At 39.3% G+C, this 19,201-nt stretch overlaps 2 protein-coding genes across 3 annotated transcripts in view; one reads left to right on the top strand and one right to left on the bottom strand.

The window, feature by feature from the left end:
- The window catches only part of LOC143219050 (uncharacterized), a 52,206-nt gene that overhangs the window by 21,567 nt on the left and 11,438 nt on the right, over positions 1-19,201 (bottom strand). The window lies entirely within an intron of this gene.
- On the top strand, positions 1,741-14,233 carry LOC143219141 (uncharacterized). The gene is made up of 2 exons (XM_076445000.1): positions 1,741-5,552; positions 5,651-14,233. Exon 2 carries the CDS (start codon positions 7,573-7,575, stop codon positions 7,981-7,983), a length of 411 nt encoding a protein of 136 aa, XP_076301115.1. The 5' UTR covers positions 1,741-5,552; positions 5,651-7,572; the 3' UTR covers positions 7,984-14,233.

Here is a 19,201-nt window from a genome sequence, read left to right as displayed (position 1 = left end):
TATGGTAATGATATTTAAACGATTGAAAAAACGAAGGTTCCTTAAAGTATAATGTATCCCCCACTCTTCCCTTTGGCATTGCCATGGCTGACCAAGGATTCTCTTCTAAGCCCTTATCTCGTTCGATACGATCGACTACCGGTCGCCGGGACGAGAAGAATAGGTCGTTGCGTCGAATAAAAAGTCCTACGTACCGGGTGGCGAATAAAACCAACCGAAGAACATTTACGAATCTTTATAAAATTGAGAGTATATCAATAAAAATCAGGTGTCCAAGCACGGCGAAACTTGTCCGTAATGATTGCAAGAAATTTGACTTGTTTAGTATGAAAAATGTGTGACGACTGCCACGTTGACCGGCGTACACATCGCGTAGCATGTATCAAATCTTCTGATTCTGCATTATCTTTCATAACGAAAGGGTTAACGCTTTTGCACTCCTGTGTCGAGTGTGATTTGACATCAGAGAAAGAGAAATGTAAATAAAACGGGTTTTTATATGTATTTGATTCTTCTTATATCTACTTAATCATCTTATTTTTAGTTCAAAACAAATACAAGTTCCAGAAATATAAATTACAAAAAAGTTTGAGTAACATTGAATATAATTAGTAAACAAAATTGTTTAAAATAAGTCAAGAAACTGTCCTTTAAAGTAAATTTCAAATAAAACACTTAAAATAGTAGGGAGGCAAGAAAATTGTAAAATATTTCTTCTATATTTAATAAATAAAGTATATGTTTTCAAGAATTGTACATAAAACAGTTGCACACAAAAAATGTCAGACCAAAGTTAAGAATACGAGCAATGGCGTTAAAAGTTTCTTTTCAAGATTCGATTTAGTCGAGACACCCTGTACGTGGCAGAGCGTGTTCGAGCTGAAAATCGCGTTCACATCTGCGAGCCATTCGATCTGAATTGTAACCGGTGCCTTTTATAGTCTACTTATCCGCGTGAGCGACGTCCGCACTATGAATTTCTAATGAATTACGGTACCGCAGATTCTGTGGTCTCTCCTCTTCCTATGCAGTGTTACTTCGCTTTTAATGTTTCCACGCGATTACCATCGAGGTACGAGCTAACTGGCGCGTGTACCATGCTGTGTACTACTATGTAGCACTAATTTGCTGTCTAAACAGGGCTGACCTCTTCTACGAATCCGTACTGTCTTCCTGAAGCCCCTTATCCAATGTGTTACTCGCTAACAAAACAATGGCATTGCCATAAGAAGAACAACATAAAGAACAATTTAATCGAACCATTAAATTTCTCCGAAAATTACAATCCGCCAGATGTGAGAGGCTTGAAACAGCAATGAACACAGGGTGAACACTTTTACAGTTAGGAGCAAAACTGATCACACACACTTTAAATCAGAATAACTTTTTTATGAATAGATCAAACGACTTCAATTTCTCTGTAAGGCTAGATGAATTTAGTTTAGTAAATGACGTCTAAAAAATATATTGAATAAATGCATTTGGTCGGAATTGTGAAAAACAATGAAAATTGATTTTTACGAGACAATAACTTTTTTAGCTGGGCCAATAACGAAAATTTAGAAGATGTGTTTGGTCAACTTGTATAAATTATATACGCTACGAAAATTTCATTGAAATTGGTTAATTGGTTTAAGAGTTATAAACGATCAAAAGTGGTACAAAACAAAATTCTTGGAAAATTGCGATTTTTACCACTTTTGATCGTTTATAACTCGTAAACCAATTAAACAATTTCAATGAAATTTTCGGAGCGTATATAATTTATACATATAAGTTGACCAAACACCTATTTTAAATTTTCATTACTGGCTCAGTTAAAAAGTTGTAAAAATCAATTTTCACTATTGTTTTTCACAATTCCGACCAAATGCATTTTTTCAACATATTTTTTAGACGTCTTTTACTAAACTGATTCATCTAGCCTTACAGGAAAATTGAAGTCGTTTGGTCCATTCATAAAAAAGTTATTCTGATTTAAAGTGTGCGCGATCAGTTATGTTCTTAACCGTATAAATGAAAAGTAAAAAGTTAACAAACGTACCAGTATGGTAAGAATGATAATTTTCTTATCACAGTAATATAGTAAAATTGTTTTAGAGAGTTATTAATTTGAACACACACAGTACAAAACACTATATACTATTATAAATTATAAATAGTATAATATAATACATTATACTGTAAAATATAGTACAAACATTTCCCACATAAATATCCCAACAATTTCACTAATTAGAAATACAAATCTGCAAATCTGATTTTGATTTGATATCAAGGCAGCAAATTTTTCTCCGCGCCTCCCTACCTTTTATATTTTTAATAGATATAATATCATAGACACGTTTTAAAACAATTAAGTTTTATTTATTTGTATATATTGTGGTATGCAAATTAATTTTTTATCAGAAAATTTTGGCGCCTCCCAGGTTGGAAACCGCTGCATTAAAGATTCTGAACACAATCTAACAAATATGTGTGCTATTTTCCTTTAAACCGAAATAAAATGAATAGGCATACAATAGACATAAATTTTCTTCTTTTCTAAGAAATTACTAACTACAAAAGAGTTTTAATCACGAAAACCGTAAAATAAATCGTAGGGCAAGGGGTTAAGGAATCAATTGTGCTAAATAGTGGATAAAATAACAGACTTTCATTGAAACGAAGTGTGACTCCAGTTGTCGTTACGTTACCGGAAGTGCCAATGCAGAAAGATCGGTAACCGAGTAAGTCAATAAAAAGGCAGCAGCTTACAAAGTGCGTTCTCGTAAGGAGGACAAGCTACAATAACGAATTAGCTGTATCGTGTAAGGATAAGAAAGCAGAAGGGAACAGCAGAGCACGGTGGCGGGTCACTTCCTCCACGGTGGTCGACCGGTGTATTTTCCGGTCGTTAACTTCACCATAATGCGATATTAAACAGCCGGGACATTTAGATTCGCCGCGCGAGGACTATGTAATTTTTCAACCTGTTTATTATCGAGTTACCGTACGCGTATTTTTTTCCACGATGACGAAACCGCGCGCCTCTTCTGTTCCGTGCTTCCCTTTTCCTTATTTCGCTTTTCCGCTTTTCTAAGGAGGATACTAACCCTTTCAACAACGGCATTGTAGTACTGAATTGTTCCCATTGACAGGAAACGCGTGCACAATGTGTTCATTCTACTGTATTGCCAGAGAAAACATACAGGATGAATAATTGCAAGTGGCTAACATTTTACGTCTTGTTTTCTGATAAGATTACATGTTTCTTATATGCAATATTAATAATCTGGGGTATTAAAACACAACGGTATGAACACTGAAGTGTAAAGACATTTTATGTCTTGCTTTCTGATAAATGGACGACATGTTTCGCAGGTGCAATATTAAGGATAATAATATTTAGACTGCGGATCTTCATGCAAAATAAAAAAGTTCTGCATTGATTGTGGGATTCAGGAATAAATTAAAAATGTATTTCATCCCTTAACGACTTTGCTACATTGAAAATAACATTACAATATTCTTAAATTTTTCTATTCTTTTACTGTTTTTACTGTTTTATGTTTCATCCAACCAATTTCTTCATGAATGCATAAACCTCCGCAGTCTAATAATATTACTAAATTGATAGCATTTTATATTTAGATCCCCAGTAAATGGATTACATATTCGCTAAAGCGAAAAGACAATTTATGTCTTGTCTATTTTCATGTTTCTGAAGTGCAATATTGATAATGTGTAGTATTAAGAATAATAATTAGACTGCGGATCTTTATGTAAAATAAAAGTGTTTTGCATTGATTGTGAGAAGCAGGAATACCATAAAAGTTGATTTCATCCCTTAACGACTTTGTTAACATTAGAAGCAACATTAGAACATTCTTGAATTTTTTAAATCTTCTACTGTTTTATATTTTGCCCAACCAATTTCTTCATAAATGCATAAAGATCCGCAGTCTAATAATAATATAGACATTACTAAATTGCTAGTCCTAAAATATGATATTAAACACAATATGTAATACAGTTTCCTAGATAGAAGTTAGATATCATGCACAGATTTCGGTTTCGGAGGGTGCAGACAGGACCCCGAGCATCGAGGCAGGATCTGAAGGATCCAGACAGGATCTGGAGGATCCATTTCGCTCCAAGGATCATAACAAACAGGTCCCATTGTGCGCGCGGAACACAGAAGCGTTTTCCGCTCAATCCGAGGCCGCGTCGCGTTACAATCGGGTTCGTCGGTCTTTAATGACTATTCGCTAGCGGCTACGACCATAATAACGGAACGGACGATGAAGAATATCCCATCGATTTAATCGTTCCTCGCACTATGCCCACCATCGACTCGATCATTTCCAACGCGACGTCTTTTTTCGCGCGAGTCCGATCGTAAAATTACGAACCATACGATTTTTTTTTTGAGATGTTAGAACAATTAGTTTACTACACGTGGGAAAAAAATTGTGGAAGAATTGCAATTAGTGCGAGTAGTGGTCTGGGTTAGGTAGGAATTAGGAAAGTAATTTCACTTTTATGATGAACGTTGTAGTTAGACCTAGATGGATCGTAAAGGAAGTTCTTAATAACTACTATTGCATATCCAGATAATGCGTTAATAATGGTCGAGTAAAAGTAAATCAGCAGGGTGTTTTTCTCTCGGGTCTTCCGGGATGATCGAAACAAGAAGTTTATGCGATTGTTTCTTCTGTTTTTCTGTGCTTTCGCGTATACCATGTAATTTCCTCTTTGATGGTGGGAATGTCTCGCGTTAGGCTTGTTGTTAGATCGTCATTTCTGATAATCCGCGTCGCATTTAGAACGGAATTGCTTTCTTTTAGCACTGCGAGTTTATGATTTATCTCCTGACTGGCCTAACTAGCGCGGCTCTATTGTTCTTAATCTTCGGACGAAGTAAGGAATCTTGTATATTTCACCTGGCTTCTGTCATTATTTATTTTACAAATTTTGATTCATGTACGACAGGACTAATTTCAATAATTCAACGCATCATTAATAACCTAACAAGCGTGGCTCTATTGTTCTTAATCTAGGGACGTAAATTAATGCAAGGAATCTTGTATATTTTACCTGGCTTCTGTCATTACTTATTTTACAAATTTTAATTCATGTACGATAGGAGTAATATCAATAATTCAACTGGGGATCTTTATGCAGAAATGTTCTTTAATTGCAACAGGCTTGACATATGTCAGAACTTGCGAAACATACAAAAGGTGAGGCTCGTATTTATTTTATACTTACAGATCCTGACTAAAGAATTGGTCACTCACAAGTTATTTTTATAATACAATACACATTGGACAATTTTAATGTTCGGTAGATTTAGTGTTAAACTGTTTTACATTTGCTTCACCCTTGAAATTGATTGTACATTAAATTTAACGTTTTAGATGTTCCCAGGGTTATTAAGAATTCCCAGAAAAACCTGACGAGACCCAGGATCCCTGAAACCTTAAACACTCTTCAAACTCTGAAGTACTTCTAAAGGAATTTTAAAGGTCCACGCGGCATCCAAAAGAAGAAGTAGATCCTCTGTATAGGTACGGTGTCTTGATCTATATTATTTTTAAAAATCACAGAAACAATCGCGGAAAAGGCGAAAGTTTGCGAGACTATTCTCTTCATTCGCATAATATAGGTCAGTCAGGTGGTTCGTATCGACCGAGAGAGAAAAGTAAATGCTCTCTGGTAAGTATTATTGCTCGATCAATATTTGCTAGCCCTTTTTTCAATCCCGCCAGCTGACTTTCTTTTTGCTTTCATTTATACTCTGTTATGATCTATTACTTCCAGTATTTTAGAAAAGATTGCTGATAAGCTTGATACTTACAAGATTGAACATTATCGTTCTCTTTAACATTTAAAATTGATTGCACCAAATCGAATTTAAATATAGCAATATTATTATTAGAAAATTTATTAAGAATTATTAGAAAATTACTAAAAATTAGATTTTCAAGACTGGTACTGGAATATTTAAAATTGTAAATTCATTTTACCTGTAAAGCAACCCCTATTTTTATTACTTACAGAGAATAGCTTTACATAATAACAATGTTACGTAAAGTACAGGCTAACAACTACAAAGTATTAATTCGAAATCAATAAAAAAAACATATAATATGTCGAATTGATGGATTAGGACTAATCATGATCACGTAAAAATGTTAATGGATTAATACCCAACTGCATGGAGCGGAATGATTGTTTTCCGAGGAGAGTACTTGAAATGATTACAATTATTCGCAGCACAGTATTAATTGAAAATCAGTGGACAATTGACAGATGAAGATTGATCGGGGAGCACATAAAAATCGTAATTGATTAATGGGAATCTCATTGGAACGGAACGATCGTTTCCCCGAGGAGATTTCGCTGATCCGTCGGAGGCAAATGGTGGATCAAAGATCGACCGGGGTACTTCAAATACCTTTGAAGGAGGCTCGATCTCCTCGATCCAATACCGTTACCCTGTTCGTTGCGGAGTCGAAGCCTCGTTTCGGTCGTTCCGAGCCGGAAGATCGGCGCTATTTTCTCGTCTGGAACCGATCAATGGGAGAACCGATGCGCGGAAGACACGCGAGTACGGATGAAATATTGACGTTTTCCACGAGCATCGTGACCGAACGAACGACTATTACCTGCTACGCTCTGTCGCGGTGCTCTTATTCTTCGCGAAACGAAATTACAGACGCTTCTTCTTAGGATCGAGACGGGGAAATCCGATAATTCATACGTGAGTCCGTAATGGAAGGCGGGATTGACATTATCGAATTTGTTAATGTACAGCTTAGGCTTGTACGAGTCTTCCGCAAGGTAAACTGATTGACTACCTTCATTCCTAGATCTCAGGAGCATTAAAAGTGGTTGTTTTATGTCACTTTCATAATGTAACAAGATTTATAGCTACGTCAATCGTGATATGTGACCAAAGAAATTAATGTATTCAATAAATTTTGTATGAACTAATGGAAGAAATTTATTGCTACAATTAATGTTGTTTAGCATTCGTCGAATTCCTTGATAACACCCATAGATTACACGTGTATACGCGACTGTCACAATCTTAATAATCTAGTGTTAGTATCTTTTCTAGAACATACTCTAGAAGAATATGCTAACCTCAACTTTTTACATTTGCAAGAAGTTAAGTGACTTTTGCGACACACTCGCGTATCTCTAGGTTTTAGTGTCGACAGCACGCCGCGCCGTTTCTTCAAAGCGTAATAAAAGCAGAACAAAAGATCGTACATCAAATTTTATGGGTTCATTGTAGAGGACAGCTCAATCGTCAAATCTATGATAATGTAAGTCGCGGAAAAAATTGTTCGTACTCCGTTGACATTCGAATCTATAACCTTTGCAAGAAAAACAATGTCAATGACACACTTTTCATTCGAACAACAATGAAATTGCAATGAAAAAACGTACGAGTTATTTTAAGAACTCATTCCAAAGGGAAAACTTTGGTTTTTAGAAAAAGATAAAATACCAGATATCCAAAGCTCTGGAATTACCAAAGAACTCGAGGATCACCAAAGATGTCAAGGATTGCCAAAGATGTCAAGGACTCCAGAACAATTCATGTACATACTTTCAAAGAACTCAAGGACCACCAAAAAGCTTAAAGTCTACCAAAGAACTCACGGTCTACCAAAGAACTCAAGGTCTACCAAAGAAATCAAGGTCTACCAAAGAACTCAAGGTCTACCAAAGAACTCAAGGAGCATCATAGAATTCAGAACAAGTGAAGACGTTTCAGAAGAACGCCTAAAAATTCTCTTGACACCTCAGACATCAACAATCCATCACCAACGGCGGGGTACGCCTTCAATTCCGCTCATCAGCATATTCGACCAATCCATCGACCCCGTCCAAGCACTATTACAATTCCCTAAGCCCCGAATGAAGACGTTCCCGAGTCCCGACTATTACTCGGGTCAGAAAATCTCGCTCGCAGCGAGTCGTTAGCGAGTCCTAATATGTATTCTCCCGTTACCAGAGGAGAGAAGAGTCGAGAGAGTCGCCTGGTCATCAAGGTCTGCTTGCTCACGGTTTTGGATTTTCACGGGGTAACATGACTCGATCCCGCGAATCCCTCTCGCTCTCTCCCTCCTCCTGTTGGCCACGATGTTCCAGATCACGTGGCACGATCCTGAACCGCAGAATCTGCCCGGAGGCGAGGGAGAACGGGAGAAGAAACCGAGAGAGGAGAGAACCAACGGGCTACACAGAGAGTGTGCAAAAGAGAGGGACAAAGAGAGAGAGAGAGAGAGGGAGTAAGAGAGTATCCACAGGAGGAGAGGCCGTTGTCAATAGCCAGACTTGACTCATAGAAACGGGTTCCGCTCGCATTCCGGACGTCCAGGCTGCTGTGGTCACGCTGCCTTCGTCCAAGCTCACCGCTCTGTCTATCTATACATATGCAGCACAGGGTATAGTTAGTCGGTGGTGGTACCCGGCCGTGGTTCCACGCGATTCCTGTGCTTTTATTCGGGACGGTTTAACCCGAACAACACCTGTACTACCACCAGAGTGGTCCGCCAGGATCCCGCGGGCCGAATCACGCGCGTCGAGGATTTAACGATTAACTCGGAGAACAGGTGGTTTTCGTCTACATATACGGGATTTGTCCTACCGGTTTGTGCTCTCGCGGCTGATCGAGATAGAGTTGTAATGTTGCTCGTCAGAGAATTATGGTAGAGCCAGTGCAAAAAGTTGACTATGTCAGGGGAATGATGGTGGGAGGAGCTTCTTCAGGAATTGGTTAGAATGGATTAGGAGAGAGATTGAGGTTTCTTGGGGGATTGTGGTGTGCTTGGTGATCTGGGAGAAGTGGGGTTCAAAGATTTTCGTGTTGGGAGATATTGGTGAGAGGTGTGGAGGATTCCCAAAGAACTCAAGTTCCTACAGAATTCAAGTACTCCTAAAGAACTCGAGCAATACCAAAGAATTCAAGGATTACCAAAGGATTCGAGGGTTACCAAAGGATTCGAGGATTACCAAAGGATTCGAGGATTATCAAAGGATTCGAGGATTACTAAAGAATTCGAGGATTACCACAGAATTCGAGGATTATCAAAGAATTCGAGGATCACCAATGAATTCAAGGAATACTAAAGAACTCAAGAAGTATCAATGAACTGAAGGTCCAAAAAATTCAAGGATCACCAATCAATTCAAGGAATACTAAAGAACTCAATAAGTATCAATGAACTGACGGTCTCTCACAGCACTCGAGGACTCCCAAAGAATTCGAGGACTCCCAAAGAATTCGAGGACTCCCAAAGAATTCGAGGATTCCCAAAGAATTCAAGGATTACCAAAGAATTCAAGGATTACCAAAGATCTTGAGGACTCCCAAGTACTCTCACATGTTCCGATCCTCCAATTAAAAATCTCCCTGAAGAAAGAAATTTCTACTAAAATTCTCATAGCAAAAATTAATCCACACTACAACAACACCTTCATTAATAACATTACAACAACAGTACCGAACGTCCTCATCAACACCTTCAACATACCTTAAAGAACTACTCTGTGACAGAGCACATTACCGATTACCATTTGCATACAGCACCGGACAGTTTCCGTGTAGTAGCCGGGTGCGACCAATTGTTTCAACAAACATCTGCCCCGTAAATTGTTACAGTCAATGTTCGTCGGGGGTTGCCGATAGTGCTGGGAGCGTGAGAATGCCAGCGAGAATTCTTTCAGCAGTTCCTGCGATTTTGCATATACTGCCGCACGAGTAAAGGAGAAAGAAAGCAAACGAGAAAGAGAAAGAGAAAACGAAAGAGAGCCTCCTGTTGCATGCGGGTCCGCGGCGCGCAGGATCGTCGCAGCCGTGCTTCGTTTAATTTACGATACGTCAATCGCCATTGGTCGACGGGAAGGTATACGCTAATTAGAATCCGCAATCCTTCCGCCCATAAATAACGAAATTGAAAAGCAAGCGCGAGCTGCTCCGAGGGCATTCGGAATCCCGAAAACACCGAACAAGTCACGTCCCTGTCATAAACTTGGTGTCGCAGACCTCTCTTTCGCCGTTTCTTCGGGCCCCATTCAGAAGCCAAGGCCCTTTTTTGTCAAATTTTCCGAACACGTTCCTAAGGACTCGACCTAGCATCCAGAATCAGTGGGGTTTAACTCGAACGTGTACCGAATAGCTGCGTGCAATTGTGTTTTTGGGACGAGGACGAGTTTACCCGTCGTTCCTCACTGTTTTGTATCTCTCAGATTTTGTTTCGTTTCCTTCGGATTCCGCAATTTGTTCCGCTGAATTCGCAATTTTTTATTCTGTTGAACAGTTTTCTCAGTTATTCTAAGATTTCTTCAATTATTAGGTTCTTCATTTTATTGCGTTAATCTTTCAGTTTTTAAAGAATTTTTTGGTTTTCTCATACGCTCCTCAAAAACCCTAGGATATTTCACACATCTTACACTTTAATTAACAGATTCGTTTACAAACGTCACATTTTACAGAAATACATGTCACAACACAGCCAATCGTTACAAAGTAATTAAAAAATGTCAATGATGTTAACACTTTACTTACCGGAAGCCAATTAATAGGATTTTCAATAATTGTGCTGTACCAAAAGAAAGCATAGAAATTTTCTTTTACATTGCAATCTTAAATGAAACTATAGATGCCGTTGTTGAGGGTGACCAAGTTAGTTCACAATGAAAATTGCTGTTGCCATTGAAGGTTCCATTCAAAACTATTTAGCCATGTATTATAGATTTTTCAAAATTATGCAATAATCACCGGTCGATAATGTGTTAAAGTGAATTTTCACCCTGAGGAACACATAAGGTTTGACGAGCTAATGCGAATATCGCGCGGAAAAGTCAATTGCGGTATTACATGAGAACGATCCTGAATAATACATGCAGTATAATACACAGTCCATTATTCCTATTGAAGTCAATGTGCAACACGGTTTCGAGGAACACACTGTAGAACGTTTGTGCACGTGCATCAGGTACAAACAAGAGCTATACATCATTTTCACGTTAAAATGGCAAACGACGGGTACGGTTATACTCTTTGCTCGTGATCGTGTCGTGTCGTGAAACACGATAATTTTAGCGCTACAGGAGCGTAGCATTGCTGGCTCGCCAAACGATCCCGTTCACCATAGTTTATTTTACCACGGGAATCAATTTCACGCGGGATTCTTCGAATTCTTATCCGCGATCTGCACGGATTGTTTCAGAAAAATTTCCATAGCTTTGCGCGTAATTCAATTACGGGATCATTAGGGAACTCCCTTGGGAATCTTCTGATCATCCTGAATTTATATGGGGTTCTCTGTCGACTACTCGAGCGGCTTCATAGCGAGTGAACCCTGTTCGCATGAGTCGCGTCGGAGAATTTTTTATTTGCTTCAGAAATCTTAGGGAATGGTGAGTCTTTTTTTTAAAGCTCTTTTGACTCCAGAATTTAGACTTTCTATATAGACTAGAATATTTTGGTTACATACGACATTTTCCATTTTCTCTTCATTTTATAATAGTATTTTCTCGAAGCGTAAAGTATTGTTTGTATTCCTTGAGAATCCTTGCGATCCTTCGGAATCAACTTTCTCATGTAAGTAGGTCTTAATAAATAAATATTAGCGTCTAGAATACATATTGTCTAATGTTTCGGATAATGTATGCCCGCTTCTGACGTCCACGTAAGGTTTCTCTCGCTGCCAAACCCATCTAATCCCTCCACCATGAACGCACACGCGACTTGCCTATGGTGCACACAATATACAGAGTGATCCACTAAAAACGACAGTAAAAAAAGAGTAACATTTACCATTATTTCGTGTCTATCAATCTACAAAATTCAACAAAAAAAATCCACACAATCTCTTAAATTATAGTAAATAATAGTAGTCCTGTTGATACCGAAAAACTTCAGTTGATAAACTTTTTTCATATTTTCAAACACAGCGGAGATGATCATGCGTACTGGCCCACCCTGTGTACTGTTAAATAAATATTTTCCATATATTTTAAAGGCTGAATTTGATTTGCAAGAGGACGAATTCCAAGTGCAAAACCTGTATTTAATTTACCCATTCACTAATTAGCCAGCCGACTAATTAAAAACACAAGAGCATTCCGTCTCGCGGCCATCAAAACCGTCAGAACCGTTAAATCATCGGTTTCCCCAGATCGCCCATCGAAACAGATCCTCTGCGATCCATGGATCACGATTTCGCGGTGGTACCTGCGAGCAGAGCATTGAAATTAATCGATCATTAACGCCGGACTCGCTCGGTATCGAGCCGGTACATTGTCTGGGGCCCTCGTGAAGCCCGCTAAAAAAGTTCGCTCACGAACAATGCATCCCGCGCGGCGCGGATCGCTCGCATACTCTGCTCGCATGATTTATGCTCAGGGATCCACATGCGCACACAAACCCGCCGCACCGGTTGGAATTAAATTACTTTCACGGGGCATTTGCCTTCGTGAAATCGACGCGATCTTTTCGAGAGCCGTAATCTTATTATGAACAATACGCGCCCGGACGTCCGTGTTTCATTAAGCCGCGGACAATGGCGGCTCGCTGCTCCCCTACTTAATTCTTTCGTGATCTATCAGCGTGGATCGTAATTAGGGTTAATTAATGGCGGAGAGAATCGGCGGACGACGATGCTGTTCGCGAGCGTTCCCAAAATCAGGATATTGTTCTCGGATGTTGCGCGTTGCTTCCTCTTCTGACCACCCTGATTGAAAAATTGCAGGGTTTTATGCAACATAAACATTGCACGCATCGATTCAGATCACACCCTGGGATCCTATTGTGTTCCCAACATTCTTCAGATCCATTGATGACTGTAGAAGGATATCCTTCAGAGGTTCTTGAGGATCTTTTAACAGTTAACACATCACCGACCGGTGATTATTGCATAATTTTGAAAAATCTATAGTACATGGCTAAGCACTTTTTAATGGAACCTTCAATACCAACATCAATTTTTATTGTGAACTAATAAGTCATCTTAAATTACGTTATCTAACAGTTTCATTTAAGATGGCAATGCGAAAGAAAATTTCTATGCTTTCTTTTGGTGCAGCACAATTATTGAAAATCCTATTAACAGAGGCTTCTGGTAGGTAAAGTGTCAACATCGTTGTAACGATTGGCTGTGTTGTGACATGTATTTCTTTAAAATGTGACGTTGTAAACGAATCTGTTGATTAAAGTGTAAGATGTGTGAAATATCCTAGGCTTTTTGAGAAGCGTACGAGAAAACTAAAAAGTTCTTTAAAAAAACTGATGAATTGACGCAAGAAAATGAAGAACCTACGAAATTAGTCTAATACATATTGAAGAAACCTTAGAATAACATAATCAACTTACGAGATCTGAGAAATCTGTTCAATAGAATAAAAATTGGTTTTTTATTTTACTGATTTCATAAGGAACGATTGTATATGTAGATATCTTTAGTAGTGCACGTATTACAATAGGACCAGCACAAACTCTGAATAAAATCAATCTTGTCATTTTTACAAGGTAACATGTACCAGTTACTGTTTAGGCTCGGTAGGTTCAGTGTTAATATTGCTAGTGACCTAAGACTTCTGAGGATGCCTAAATTCACAAAAGTTTTCTTCTACTTGCACGCACCGAGCCGGTCACTTACGAAAGGAAGTCGGCCAAACTCGAGGAATCGCATCGCCCACAAGGTTCCCACGAAGAAAAAGCAAAGAAGAATCGTTCGGCGGGTCATCGCAGGGCCCGCACCTTGACACTACCCTCCTAATTGCGATGAAGGTGTCAGCCGGGGGCGGGAATATCAACACGAAGCTCTGTTGACACTTTCATTTTCCTGTCCCGTGGGTTAATTAATCGCGCACACCGCTCGCGCTGCCATCGCGGTCAAGAGGAAGCGAGAACACCACGAAAAAGAAGAAGAAAGTTCGACCGGTGCGGTGTGGGAATTGTCCGAACAAGAAATCACAGTAGGGCCCCCTTAAATTGTACCAAATTTTAATGTGATGTTTTCCAGCAAACAGTGATAATGAAAGGTTAACGAAAACACTCTCCAAAATGAAAATATGAATAATTATGATGATAGACGCTGGATTTGTGGGATCGGATGACTTATTGTCAGGGGTATTATTCTATTAAAGCGAACATTAATATAACTGCCTGGTAGCCCGCATGGGAACAAATAAAACACAAGACCCATTCTCCTGTGAAAAGAGGATGCGAAGGGGTTTGAGGGGTTGTGGGGGGGGGGAGTGAGGTTTGCAAGACAGGACAGAAACCGCAATGCAAGCCGGCGAATTCGTGAAATTGGATGAAACTCGCTCGGATAGGACTTCACCCCGAGGAAACCTCACGTGGCGAATAAGCTCATAATAATTCTAGCACGACGCGAAGCGCTCCCGAGCACAGAAAAGCCGCTGTCGATGCTATCCGTTGTAACTCGAGCCGCTTTTTCTCGATTTCCTTAAGCGCACCCCCTCGTACACTCGCGCACGCTATACTCGATCGTGGAGAAACGAGTTTCTGCGATGAGAGCTCGAGAGTCGAGCGCGAACACGCGGTGGTTTCGAACTGTGCGCCAGAAAAGAGTGTGCCCGCGAGAAAAATTTATGAAATACAGTAATGTCTCGATACATGCGCAACATGTGCACGATATTTGAGAATCATCTGGGCCCACTACTATAGAACACGTCCCTTGAGAGACCTAGAAGATCGATTTTTTATTAGATTCGATATTGTCAAAGAATGCAATGGCAAAAATGTTTCGCTTTTTATGGAACTGTTTCAAATGAGATTATTTAAGAAATTTTTGTCAACATATTCCTGACGTATTCCTGATTGAAACGAGTCAGTCCGAACACGACACAATTTAGATAGTGTTTTCTGTTTAATACACGATCTACATAGTGGAACCTCGATCATCCGAACCGATATCTGAATTCGTCTTCGTTCCAGTTTCTTACAATAGATGCACAACATTTTTATTCTGCATGATTTGGGTAATGAATATGGAAACATTAACCCATTTTCATTTTTAATCAAATGATAGTTTGATCATCTACACTAATATAACCATAATTAAGTGAGAATAGGAATTGCTTCGAATCACTTATACCGCAATGTAAGTTAATAGAATCTAATTTATGCTACTAGAAATATTATGGTAGCATTAGATTCAATGAATTTCTTTCACGAGCGCCCCTATAGCAATTCAGGATGGATAAAAACGATTTAATCTAACCAGCGATTCACGTGCACGTGATCCAATTTATGTTACTTAACACATTAGAACAGTAATTTAATACCATTAGATTGCACAATTTGCTAGAAAATAGATCAGAAGCAAAATACATTTAAACGATACACAATGTTAATTCGACTGGTCCTCTAATAACAGTGTTCTCAGCTGAAATAATTACATACAATTAGAAGTTCATAACCATGGAAAATATTTCGCTAATTAAAAACTGTACATTAATTGTATTTAATTATCCGCAAATAGTCAACTATTTTTCAGTTACATCCAGTTATTAGAAAACTGTGTAATTGTATTTACACTAATTGGTAGACTGTGGACATTAATGCAAAATAAAAATTTTCTTGGTCGGTTGCAAGGAACAGAAGCTGAATGAATGTTTTGTGTTCCACCTATTTTTGTCATAAAATTGTTCTTTCCATTTCAATTTGAAGACTGTTCGACAATTAGGATGAGTATTCAATGAAAGCAGCTTCGATTAGATCGTCGTCTAAGTTAATTCTAAATTTTAATGATGAACACTTTTCAAGTTTTATTTTCTTTTCAATTTTTCATTCAGACTCCGTTCGGCTATTAATCTGATGATTTTCAATGGAACCTTCGGATGAAAGGTCACAGGTGGAGGATCGGCTGATCCATTGTTAAAATAAATAAATACACGGAAGTTATCATCGAATTGAGACGTTACGAAACGCGTCGATACGAAGATTTTTCATCTCGCACGCCTCGGATGCCTGGTACTGTTCGAATCATTCCGCCCGAGGGAAGTACACGTTTCAAACATGGTAATAACACGTTTCGTTTCAAGGTCGTGCGTTTATGGCATCCCGGAGAGCCGAGAAGCTGAAAAATGTTCGCCGCGCGGCCAACTTAGACCTCGAAACTCATGATTCAATTAGAAACTGCGGTCGAGACCGCACGAGAAATCATCTTACCCTTTAAAAAATCATTGTCTGCGCGCTCCACCATACAATAAATATTAATCCGTACCCTTGCACAAGCGTACTTGAAAAATCAATCACGAAGACACAAGATTAGAACCAGAATGGCCATTTTATGCGCTGGTAGACACCAAAAGAACTGACAAAAAATTGTGATTAAAATTTTATATATTGTCATTGGTTACATTATGTTATATTATTAATTTTCTGGAAACGGGGGAATCACTGAAAATATAACCAAATATAAACCATTGACGTAAAAATAATTATCATTTGTCATCTATTAATTATCACTAGAGATTATATTGCTAGAAAGAATTTAAAAATCGCGACCTTCCTTTTTCCGCAATCCGCATAGAGGCTACAAATCGCTAAAAAAATCCTAATGAATAACATTCTCGTTATTTTTATAAAGTGATGCGATAAAATGGTCGCTTTCAGTGCCCAGTAGATTCATAATTAAATGTTTCATAACTGTGGACGTTGATACGGTTTCCTGATTGAGGAACCGGGGCGCTGATCGAATGATAAATGATCGTGTCCCGCTAGGATCCAAACAAATACCGCTCGTGAAACGACTCCACAATGAACGAAATGTCTAGCTGCGCCTCTTTCACGTCGTCGACGTCTCTCGATAGAGACGATACTTCTCCGACGTCCATTCAGATGGAAAACAGCCGACAGATTTGTCTTCCTTTCAGACTGCTCGGACTTTTCACGCCTCGAAATGGAGATTTCTTCTCGCGACGGGGGACCGCGCGAGCTCTATTCACTGCGGGATTGCTCGAGATCTATTAACGCAAAACGGTATCAACAGAACTTTTACACTGGAGAGCTCGTCAAAATTCAGTGCAGAAACTCGAGAACATTTTTTATTAGACGCAGAGATGGGTTCATTTTTAATTTAGGGTACAAGAAAAATTATATAGAAGAATTTGTGGATTGAATTCAAACTATTAAATTAAATTGAATGAGCTACTATAGACCTTGAACCTTGAAATAACTGTTGCGATAGTTCCAGCTATGTTTTCGGACTAGATACTGTGCAACGCTTGGTTGCGGGACCGTTAAAAAATTCTTATTCAAGAATCGAATAAGAAACTGTGCTTCGAGACGATTGTTAAAAGCGTGGAGCGGTAGTCAGGATTATTAGAAGCACTAAAAGAGTTAAAACACACCACGCGTTTCGGGTAAAATTGAATTGCAGAGGTGGCTAACGCGGACTCCGGTCTGGTGATTTCAACGCCTGGTGAGAACGCGAGCAGCGCGGGATCTCCACGCATTAAAGTCTCCGAGAGCTATCCGCGTATTAATAGCTAGCTGGGAAATAAATAGCCGATTAAAAAGCGCACTTAGCCTTAGGGTGCTATTGGGGCGACCATTATCGTCTTCCTCCGATTGTTTTCGTATAGAAAATCAAGCTCTAATGTTTATCACATAACTAATCACGGGTTAGAAATAGGTCTATTCGGTGAAAGTTGAATATAAAGCAATAAATAAATCAAAATGAGGAATACTTCTATCGCTAGCATGCTCTGCTAACCTTTCTCAGATTGCGTGTTCATCGCCAAGATTTTCCTGGAGAAGAGAGATCGCGATCGAGGAAGATCGCGTTTTCCGCGTAGGACAGCCGTCGGCCTCGGTTTCTGCGTAACGGGCGACGTAATAGGAGCTGAAGGGATCCAGCGACGACGCTAGATCAACCGCAAGGTCAATGATTTTCCGAGCGGACCGATGAACTTGCGCGCTTCGCGCACATGCACCAGAGTGCATCGAGAGATGCCACACGGCCGGAGAGGGAATCACGGAGGGAAAGAGCAAAGAGGGGAGAGAGAAGAGAGGAAGAGAGAGAGAGAGAAAGAGTGAGAAGAAGAGGAGGCAAGGTCGTTGCCTAGATAACAGTTGCAAGGTACAGTTGGCTCGCATGCCTGGAACGATGCAACCAGACGATCATAGCAGAAGGGAAAGGGCTCCAGGGAACGCCGCGAGTTCCCGCGCGATGTATACTGAATCAAAAAACCATCAGCTTCTTGCGCATGAAATGCACGGTTTTCAGCAGCGACGCTAAATAAAAGCAGCTTTTTACCGAGTAATTATTTAACGAACTCATATGTTCTAAATTAACTGGCCAGGGTAAGGGTAGTTTCCAATTTTATAATGAAAAAGATAATACTCCGGGGACCAAGAAAAATTCAAGAAGCGTCCCACTTGCAAGTAATAACGTTTAAATAACAGAAGCAGGAATTCAGTTGACATTTTTACGGCTTCGCAGCAAGCCGAGGCGGTTTCTTCTCGCACGTGGTGTGGTATCGATGCGATTGCGCCGGTGCACCGGCATTGAAAGAAGCATTTTAATGTACGACCGCGCGATTACTCGCCGTTATAACAGTATACCATCATCCTGTCTTAAACGGCCGGCTAATAGGCGAGGAGAGCCGTCGAATATATCATTCAAATCGCCGCGCATGGATTTCTCCTTTCGGAGTAACTTATGGGACGCAGCTACGATCGCCAGGATCGATTCCAGACCCTCGAGACCTGGTTCGTGGACCAAGGCTTCCGGGTGCTAACAGAGTCCTTCGACATCCTAGCTAAGCTCACCGGCTCCCTGAATCCTTTAACACTGGGTTTACCAAACACTAAAAAATTTTACATTACTTTATCTAAATAGCAAGAAAGTGTGCCAATATCTTTAGCCATTTTCCTTATACACCCAAAGAAATATTTTTGTTGAATTATTCTTCATGGAAACCATATTTTCGTAAGACGAAAATAATTTGACCGATCAACTTCGAATCTTAACATCACTTTTTGTATTGTGAAAATCACCATTAAAATATGCGATTTTTTACAACTTTTGACGTTCATATTCTTGTAATTGTCAAATAAATTGATAAAAAAAAACAATCCGTTTATAAGGACTTTTCAGCTTAATAGTCTCTTAAAATTGCACCTATTCATTTTTATCATTTTGCAGTCTAATTATGAGAT

This window comes from Lasioglossum baleicum, chromosome 2, assembly GCF_051020765.1.
Source record: "Lasioglossum baleicum chromosome 2, iyLasBale1, whole genome shotgun sequence".
Lineage (NCBI taxonomy): Eukaryota > Metazoa > Arthropoda > Insecta > Hymenoptera > Halictidae > Lasioglossum > Lasioglossum baleicum.
The sequence above is the reverse complement of the archived record's forward strand: the minus strand, read 5'-3'. Positions and strand labels throughout refer to the sequence as shown.

Bases quoted from the DNA above. Each gene is read 5' to 3' on its own strand.
- LOC143219141 (XM_076445000.1), top strand. From the start codon at position 7,573: ATGTCAAGGACTCCAGAACAATTCATGTACATACTTTCAAAGAACTCA.